At 44.9% G+C, this 10,263-nt stretch overlaps 1 protein-coding gene across 2 annotated transcripts; it reads left to right on the plus strand.

Moving 5' to 3' along the window:
- The first annotated feature begins 598 nt into the window (after positions 1 to 598).
- Positions 599 to 10,009, plus strand: ISLR2 (immunoglobulin superfamily containing leucine rich repeat 2). Of its 2 annotated transcripts, none has more exons than XM_086959271.1 (2): positions 599 to 843; positions 5,792 to 10,009. In XM_086959271.1, exon 2 carries the CDS (start codon positions 5,800 to 5,802, stop codon positions 7,861 to 7,863), a length of 2,064 nt encoding a protein of 687 aa, XP_086815397.1. In that variant the 5' UTR covers positions 599 to 843; positions 5,792 to 5,799; the 3' UTR covers positions 7,864 to 10,009. The 2 variants fall into 2 exon arrangements, with proteins under 2 accessions (XP_086815397.1, XP_086815398.1); XM_086959272.1 differs by lacking the exon at positions 599 to 843 and adding an exon at positions 981 to 1,055.
- Positions 10,010 to 10,263: the final 254 nt, after the last annotated feature.

The raw sequence follows: 10,263 nt of genomic DNA on the forward strand, positions 1-10,263 counted from the left end.
TTGGACAGGGGACATCACCAGACAGCAACTGTTGAGCAGTTTCCGTGTTTCCGAAAAGAGGAAATAATTATAAACAGACACACTCCGAGCCTGCCAAGCATAACAGAAACCACCCTACGGTCCGAGGCCATTCCACGCCCTGTTGTAAGCAGAACGATGAGCCCGGACCAAAATATCGATTGTTAATGGACGGGCCATGGACGGGCCATGTCCCCAACTAACGGGGGTGCACGGGCGCGCCCCGGCTGCAGCAGGGGGAGGGGGAGGGGAAGGGAGAAATGTGCGTGAATCCACATTCTGGAGCGATCTCGCCTTTGTTGGTTTTTAAAAGGTTGAAAGACAAAAACCTTGATGTATTCCAGCGCGTGCTGCCGGCTTTCCAGCTATTTGCATTCAATTAGTCAACGGGGAAATTGATTCGGGGTTGAGGGGGCGCCGGGAAGCGGGCTGCTTGTTCAGAGGCACACTGATGCGATGAATATTGCATGGCACGTGTGCTGGGGTCCCTGCAGCTTTGGCACACTCCTCAACAGGCGGGGAGGGGAGCTGGGGCTTGGGAGGGGCTGCGCGCTCCCGCGGCCTGCAGGAGCGCGCACAACTTAGCACCGCAGCAGCAGTAGGAGGGGAAACGACCCTCCGCATCCAGGCAGCATGAGGACTGCGCGGCCGGGGTTGGAGACCGGGGCGCCGGCATGGGCCTCCCCCTGCACAGTGTGAGTCCGCAGGAGGAGATCAGTGGACCCCCGCAAACCCGGGGTGAGCGGAGCTGGGGTCTACGCCCCCGTGTCAGGGCGGGGCGCCACATCCAGTCCGCGTGGAGACGGTAGTGAAGTCGAACAGAAGGTAAGGAGCCGCGGGGAGCCGCGCGCCCCGGCAGCGCATCCTCCGCGCTGCGCACCGCGGACGCACCACACGTGCCGAGACCTAGCGTGGAGCTACGAAGCGGGCTGGGGCGACGGTGGGGCATGACACCGGGACAGAAGGGCGAGCGATGCACACATAATGTGCAGTTAGTTACATAGAACGGACCCAGGAAACACTCTGGGATGGGTAATGTAAGGACACTCAAACTTTCTAATAGTCTTTCTTCAAATGACAGACAGTGCTCATAAGTGTGGTGCAGAATATTGAATGCAGAATGACTTCTTCTTTAGATGTACCTGTTTAGCCTACCAATGCATCTGTCTGTCTGTCTGTCTGCTGCAGACCAGACGTTCTTTGCAGCGGGCTCCTGGGGGCTCGCTCTCACACGTTCCTGCCTTTCCTACTTGCTACTGTGAACACGTGCCCACGCGCGCGCATGGAGAGGCGCAGAGCTGGCAATACGCCGCTGTCCTTCTGTCTGTCTGGCTACCGCACTGCCTGTCAGTTTGGGTGACCAGCTTGTCAATGCGCCTGCCTCTCAGCATAATTATCTTCGTCCACCCCATAGCCTACCTACCCGTCCATCAATGACCACCAATGACATGTACTCCTGTCCAAACCAAACCAACCCACTCACTCATCCATTCAAGCATCCAAGCATCCATCCACCCACCAATCCATCCATCCATCCATTCACCGACTCACCAATTCATCCATCCACCCATCCATCTATCCACCCATCCATCCATCCACTCACCCACCCACCTACCCGCCCATCCATCCATCCATCCTACATGTGCAGTACTACATACTTCTGAAACAAACTACTTAGTTTTACTTCCGGAAACAGGACCAGAAACTCGAAGTAAATCGTCAGACTGTTATTTTCCCCTGCATTATTATTTACTACTTGAAATTCACTATCCATGCTACATCAGAACATGTTTTAATGATTAGAAATTAGGGCAGAGTCGAAGCACAGACAACGCGACTCCAACGCCTGTACCCCAATTTAGCTACTGTCTGCAGGGTTTCTGGGGTTTCCAGGAAGAAAAGACGATATGGTCCTCTGATAATATCTCCCCTCTCCCAGAGGCATGCCCACAGTGCGCATTAACACGCCTGTCCTTTATATGTAATGCCATTTGTTACGATGTTTTCCACACTTTAAGAGTGGAGTTTCAATTACATGCCACAATATGAATTTGGGCAAGCGAGAGAAAAAGAACGAGTGAACGATATAGAAGGTGGAAAGAAAGAGACACAAGAAAAGAATGAAAGTCGGCCAAGCACTTGAGTAAGAGAGCAAGACAAGACGAAACCGACCAGAGAAAGAAAGTTAATGCAACTGAAAAACAGGAATAAAGATGGTGAAGCAGCACGACACTGAAATAGACGTGTTTGACTAATCTATTGATGATAAGAAATAGAAATACAATGGATAAATAACGATAATTACGCAAAAAAGGAAAGCAATTGAAAGAGACGGGGAACAAATACAAAGAGCTGCAAAAGACAATGTTAAAATAAAAAAGTACTTTGTAAAAAGGAAAACAAAAATATGTTGCAAGAACAGAAAAAAAGGTGTAACGGAAGACCACAATGTGAATAGAAAGAGTATAAACAGGAAGAGCTGTGGGAGTGAATGATGCAAACGCGTTGGGAGAAACTGATAAAACAAAAAGAGACAGAAGAGCAAAGCGAGTGAAATGAGTCCGTGCAGCTATAGATACCGTTAGCTTTCAGTCTCCTCTGTCAGACTCACTTTCTCTTCAATCCTTCACTTGTCTCATTTCCCCTCGTTTCCCCTACCCTTTTCCCTGCTTTTGTTCATTCTTTCGCCCTGCACGGCCTATGATGCTGGCCTCTCCTCACTCCTATTTTCCCTTTGTTTAAATTGTCCTCAGTATTTCTCTTTGGCTCCGTTGCCAATTGTCCCCGTCCTTTATACTTCATTTTCGCCCACCAGGTCTTTTCCACCATTGGCTTATCTCTTTCTCACATACTTTCCTGCTCTTCTCTCTCGTTCTCCTTTGCCTCCTTGTTTTGTTGCATCTCGCCTTATTTTGCGTGCACACACACACACACACACACACCCACACACACACACACACACACACACACACACACACACACACACACACACACACTCCCTTTTTTGATTGTATTTTTGCTTTTCATTTCTCATTCCCTTCTTTTTTCTCTCACACACCAGAATACCCATGGACACAGACACACACACAAAAACATTTAGACACTTGCACACAGACTCAACATAAACAGAAGAACGTGACACACCCACTGACGCATATTCACACACACACACACACACACACACACAGAGACACTGTAAACACATCTTGCATCAATGGTTGTATTTTCTGTCCTTCTTTTACACTCCCATGTTCTTTCTAACAGATCCTCGTAGACAACTACAATGATACACACTGAAAGGTCTACTAATGTGCTAAACATATGCTAAGATAATGATAGACACCACACTATATTTTCTATAAATGTACATGTCAACTGGAGGTTGTTGTCCCACAGAAGGTAGTGTTGAAATATTCACCAAATCAGATGATATTGTCACACAGAGATACATGTCTTAACCTTTGGTTAGTGTTATCCATGGATCCACCTTCCACGATTCAATAGAACAACATAATTCCAATGAACTAAGGATCTCCGTCAACGGGGGGCCTGGGCCATGGTTTTGCCTGGTCTCCTTTTTAGCATTCAATTGGCCTCCAAGCACGGCAATGTGTTCTGATACGTAAAACATCCAAACACAAGGCCCAGCCAATCCCTCATCTTTATGCAATCACCATTCCCCCACCGAAAGTGAAACAAACCCTAAGTATTCTGTCATGCAACCAGCTGTCCAGTGATAGTTAAGCATTTCAGAGAGTAGCTTCAAAACCTCTTCTAAGTCAGACAAAATATGCTTCTTAAACAGGAAAAGAAGCATCTGCTTCTGCCTTATGACCAACATAATTGACTACTTTGCTGGCAGTGAGATCATTCTTAAAGCATCACCCTGTTTGGGAAAACACTATATTTTCATGCCAACTAGATCAAACTAAGCATGTCATAATTATGCTTAACACACATATTGTGATGCATCAATTTAATTTCAGGGTTCTGATGACATTTACAAACCACTCTGCCTTTAAATCAATGTTCATGCTCAAGTCATCAGATCTCCTCCATGGCATTTTGGACAATGTTATAAAGTGACGCGTTGTTTTTCCATCATCAATACACCCCATCAGATTTATGTGTCGAAATACATATGGGCTCTTCAGTATAAGGCTATATAAACAGATGCTTTTTACATACTAAATACAGGGCCACTGTAAACAGGTATTGTGTAGGCTCAGAGTCGTGTATGACATTATAAATTTGACACATTTGTCACATTTTCAACCACTGTTGCATTGTTTGTAGAATTGAACAAAAAAGAAAACACTTTCTAAGGGATCAGAAAATTACTAAAACAAAACCTGGATAACATTTTGTGTACATTGGTTTAATCTTGCGCAATTTCTTGCGTTGCTCTACATAACTGTTATGTGGCTGTTTCACCTTTACACCACGTCATGTAATTGAGATTTTGTTCAGGTAAAAATCCTACTGCTAGAATACGAGAGCAGCGAGAATGAACCAAATACAAGTAACTATTTTTTGTGTGACATGATTTTGCACATTTTTTGCGTGTAATGCATTCAAAATGGATGAGAGGATGCATTTAATGGTAACATATAGTGCAAAATGTTAGCTCACCATTGCAGGTAATAACACGTAAGTTTGGGGTAATTCTTTGGATACTTCGTGCAATTTCCACGAAAGAAAATACACACATTTCACCCAGGTGTATTGCAGTGCAATGGGAGATATTTATGACTGGGCTAAATTGTAATCTTTTGGTTGTTGGCTGCTATATTGCAGGAAGAATCTGGTGGTAATGAACTACTTTTGCCCAAACGTTATTATTATCCCCAATTAATGGATAGGACATGGCTTTTGTCTCAAGCATGAAAAAAATCCTGGAACGCCTAAATGTAATGTAAACAGGATGGAATAATGATAGCTTTTGAACACGTTTTGCATCATTATTTGGGAAAAGTCGCATTATGCCAGAAACAGCATGTTCTCAAAACAACATTTATTTCAAGAGGCCACAAAATACAGAACGATCTCCAACATTTCACTTCTCTTCTTAAGGTCTGATGTCTTGAATCTTACAGTGGGTCCTAGTTTGACGCGTATAAAATACCATTGTTCAAAGCTTTTTCTTAATGGAAAGAGAAGCTTTGAGATCCCAAGTTGGAAGATAAAGAGAAAAAACAAACTGAAATTCAGATCTAAAAGATAATTAGATATTTACACTAAAGTAGGCACATCTTTAATGACATGACCTTTGAACATATGGGCTGGTTTTCTGCCTTAGGCAATATTGTATGTTATCCCAAACGATTTTATTCTGGGACTGAGAAGGGTCGGTGTTAATTAAATGCTGTGTTTTTTATTGCTTGGGGTAAAACAAAACCATTTCTTGGTTAAATAATTTAGGAGAAAATCTGGTGAGCGTTTTTACTTTTCTTTTTTAATATTCATTACCATTTACATTGCATCAGCAACCCTAGCAATATCAGCCATGAACTGTGGTCAAGCAGAGAAATAAGGAAACATTAAAACATTTCCCTTTCCCCCAAAAAAATCTATGGAGTTTGGGTTTTAGAGTCTGTGAAAACATTCCATCCGCTCCAAGAGACCCATATCCTTGGAGAGAGCTATACACGTCAGTCAGCCATCCTTGTATCATCTCACCCCAAATATTTGCTACCTCTCTGTTGATTTCCTAAATGTGTGAAAGAACAAAAGACCAATTCAGTAAAAGTTGACCAATTTCTCTTTCATGCAGGTGACAAGATGGAGCAGCTTCTTCTCTTCATCATAGCAGCATTCCTGAGTGGAAGCCACGGCTGCCCAGAGCCTTGCGTCTGTGTCGACAAATACAACCAACAGTTCGCAGATTGTGCCTACAAGAAACTCCAAGTGGTTCCCACGGGCTTCCCATCGAACGTGACCACTCTCAGCCTCACTGCCAACAAGATCACCTCACTAAAAAAGGACTACTTCCTGGAAGTGACTCAGGTCACATCCCTGTGGCTTGCCCACAATGAGATCAGCTCAATTGCCAAGGGTACGCTGGCCACTCTACTGCACTTGAAGAACTTGGATATCAGCAACAATCAGATTGTAGACTTCCCTTGGGAAGACCTGGCCAGCCTCACCGCACTGCAGCTTCTCAAAATGAATAACAACCGCATGACCCATTTGCCAGGGGATGCACTCCAGAACCTGAAGGACCTCCGCTCCCTGCGAATCAACAGCAATAGCATTTCCACCATCGCAGAGGGGACCTTTGATGCCTTGGTTTCCATGTCTTACCTCCAAATCCACGACAATCCATTCAACTGTACCTGCAATCTCCTTTGGCTAAAGAACTGGACTGAGAACGCCCTGATATCCATCCCAGAAAAGGAATCCATTGTTTGTGCCAGTCCACCAACCCTCAAGGGCATCTCCCTAGGGAAAATACCAAACCTACAGTGTGCAGCCCCTTCCGTTCAGCTGACCTACCATCCCAACTTAGACACGACTGAGCTGTTTGATGGCCTAATGCTGCTGCTACATTGCAATGCTACTGGGAGCCCTCGACCGACCATCCAGTGGAAAATCCAGACCTCGAAGGAGGAAGCCATGGTCATTGAGCCCAACCTCGAGAAGGAGAGGAATGACATACCTGTCCAGACCAGGAGGTCAACTAAGGATCGTTTCCTGGCCTATAAGAATGGGACATTGGTCATCCCTCACCTCAGCAAACGTGAGGAAGGGACCTACACGTGCCTGGCCACCAATGAATTAGGCAGTAACCAAAGTTCAGTAAATGTGGCAGTAGCTGGTGCTCAGAAGTATCCTGTAAACCCAAAAGAAGACCACCTGCCTGGTAAAATCCTACCCAGTGACAAAAAACCTGGCGTGAAACCCTCCAAAAATGATTATACAAACTTGGCCATTCCTGAAGAGAAAACCAAGGACACCAGCCCCACGCAAAACATCTACACAGCGGGGGCTGAGAAGGACGGTGGGGATACCGTCTTCAAACTACCACCCTTTCATAAGAAGTGCGGCCCCAGTGACTCAACCCAGTATATATCCAACCACGCCTTTAACCAGAGTGCAGAGCTGAAGCAACACACCTTTGACCTGGGCGTCATAGCCCTGGATGTTTCTGAGCGGGAAGCCAAAGTCCAGCTCACCCCGTTTTCAGTTAAGGCAGACAAGGTCCACCTGCGCATCCTCTACCTTTGCAAGGAGAGTGGCAAAGGGCACTCACTGGTCCAGTGGTCTAAGATTGAAGAAGGTGTGAACTCATACTGGTTCCAAGGCTTGATCCCAGGGACCAACTATTCAGTCTGTATGACCTACGTGGGAGAGGACTGCCAGGTCCAGGTGGTCTTCACCACCAAGAAAGAAATCCCCTCCCTTATCATCATCATCGTTGTGAGCATTTTTCTCCTGGGGCTGGCCACCATCCCCCTCCTCGGGGCCACTTGCTGCCACTTGCTCTCAAAGTACCACGGAAAGACGTACAAGCTCATCATGAAGACTCACAACCAAGACCCGATGGAAAAGCACATGGCCGCGGACTTTGACCCCAGAGCCTCTTACCTTGAATCAGAAAAGAACTATGATCCAAGTGAGGCTGGAGAGGGGGTGGTGGAGGTGGAAGAAGAAGAAGAGGCAGGGACAGGGGAGGTGGCCGAAGAGGGGAGTATGGTAGCCGAGTCTATCCCCGAATCCCAATCCAAGACCAACCAAGAGGAGTTTGAGGTGAGCTCTGAGTACAGCGACCGGCTGCCTCTGGGGGCTGAGGCAGTCACCATCTCACAGGAGATCAACGGTAATTACAATCAACCTGCTGGCTGACCCAAATGACTAATGTTTTGGGAAAAAAAGAAACATTGTAAATGAACACCCCAATTACGGCTATTCTGCCCCGAATGAAACAGAAGCCCAAAGTGACTAAAGCCTCTTGAATATGGTGTTTTTAACTCACTGCACAGATTTCACCCCTTTTGCTCTGAATTAACTGCCTTTTGGCCACCTACTAGGCCAAACTAGAGAGGAGTCAAGATTATGTGGCATTCATTTGTAGTGAGAATGCTTTCTTAAATGATGCCCGCTACCCCTCTTCATGTCTTGTCACTGCCGTTGACCTCAACCTGATCTCCTATGAAGGTGGAAATTACACAATTCTACCAAACCTTTACTTGATGTAGAAGAAGGTTAAATTCCTTGATGGTAAAGGATAAGCTCCGCTCCATCAAAACCGTGAAATTGCCTTGTGTTGAGTAACCCTATCAGATATCATTAAAGCGCATAAAAGCAAGGATGATTTGTTTTGTAACGCTATACATAGGTTTTATTGACATCCCCTGGTGGGATTTTCAGTTGATCAACTACGAATGTTTTGAATGGGATTTTGTTTTTTCGCGTCTGCAGGTCAGCTATGGTAAAAAATATCCACTGTATTCCAGTTTTACTAGTGGACATTCTATTCGTGTCTATAGAACTGGTTTAATTTAACAATTTTGTTCAACTTTCTTACTTTCATGTTTTCCTTCTGATCTCGTGTGGTCCAATGTCCTTCCTCTCAGCTGGTCATTGGATTCCTAGAAACAGCTCCAGGCACTGACTGACTAGAGCGTTTATTGACTACGGTATCCTCTTGTGCATATTTCAGGAGCTTCCGGCGCTGGACAGCTCCCTCTCTTCTCAGGCAATGGGCTGCTGACTCGTTACCTTCGGATCCTGCAGAGGAAGGCCCAGCGTGTGTGCGGTGAGCTGGCGCCCTTATTTGGTTCCAGTGACATGAAGTAAAATGACCCCGGCCCCAGGGATTAGAGAGGGGGCTCGGAGTCTCCTATATCTCACATATATTTATTGGCCTTGGGTGGAATGAGGCCCATCTTGAAGGTTTGGGGGGTCCTGAAGTGTTTGCCCCAAACTGCGCCGCTGTCGTTGCTGGCACCAGTGTTACCTAGTCTGTTTTGCACCTGCGTTTTTCCACCTCATGCTTTTGTGACATCTTTCAGGCGGAAGTAGCACCCTGAAAAAAGCTACGAAATTTACATATTTTGAAAATATTTCTGGCCACTTTTTACGATTTTTGTATACAGTTCATAATTACATAAGCAGTCCGTATGTTATGTTTTCAGCTCGGACAGCAGCCGAGGTTCTGTGAATTTTGGTGCACGAACTAATGAGTTCTGGCGCGTGTTTTTTTCGGAAATGGCCGGGTCATGCGGGGTTCTGCTGCACAAAAGTTACTCGGTAGTCCGAAGTTCAGTGGGGCTAACTTTATGTTCCCGACAGCTGGTACCTCGACTCTGAATTGATATAACACACTTAGGAGAATCTTCCCAAACGGTCTCTGTTCACCAATAAGTGACGCACATGTATTATCCGCGACATTTCCCATTAACGAACCTGACAAAAAGCCCGTGTAATACATACCTCGAAATTCAAGCAGGTTGAGGTCAGAATAAAAGGTGCTCACCTTTTATTCTGGTAGGAAGATGCAATGTCCTACATTTAAAATTCCAAAAAAGACAGGAATAATTTGGATGAGGGTTTGTGGGAACGAAAATTGGGGAGGGAAAGGGGGAGGGGATGCAGAAATCAGGACCTTTTAGTTTGACAGATTATCTGTTAAATGTCGTATCCTGTGCTAGTGTATTACATATGTAGACGACGTAATGTAGCGTAGAGAAGTAAATCTGTGATCTTGAAAGTTAATGTTGGAACCTTTGCGAAAACCAGAGTGTTCTGTCCTTAATAGAGCAAGGTGCGTTTTGCCCTAGTTCCTTCTCTCAGCACAAAATAACAGTATTCCTATATATAAAAAGCACACGGAAAATAAATACATTGACGAGAAGCGGGAGTCAGCTGGTCGCGAAATAAAAACACATATTGTAGATATCGTGAAAGAAAATTAATCAATCGTTTTTTTAAAATGATTCTGTTGTGCTGTGCTTGTGACTTCAACAATAAAAATAAAATCGTGTTTAAACATGGGGTCGAGTGATTATTTTGAAGAAATTAAGGTGGCGCTGGTCGAGGTTAAATAACATATTTATATAAAAATGCTTACATTTTTATCATTGATTTAAAGAAATAAAAACGCACATTCCTGATATTTTTTAATTTAGGAAAAGATGGAAATGTTTTGTTTTTTTGGGTGTGTTTTTTAAGTAATTCGCTTTATGTTTGAATGACATTCATGTCGGCGTAGCGGAAATAGAGAGAGAAATATGCAAACTATTG

Source organism: Lissotriton vulgaris, chromosome 2_2, assembly GCF_964263255.1.
Source record: "Lissotriton vulgaris chromosome 2_2, aLisVul1.2, whole genome shotgun sequence".
NCBI lineage: Eukaryota > Metazoa > Chordata > Amphibia > Caudata > Salamandridae > Lissotriton > Lissotriton vulgaris.

What these genes read in the sequence shown, in the direction of transcription:
- ISLR2 (XM_086959271.1), top strand. Translation starts at nt 5,800, where the DNA reads ATGGAGCAGCTTCTTCTCTTCATCATAGCAGCATTCCTGAGTGGAAGC.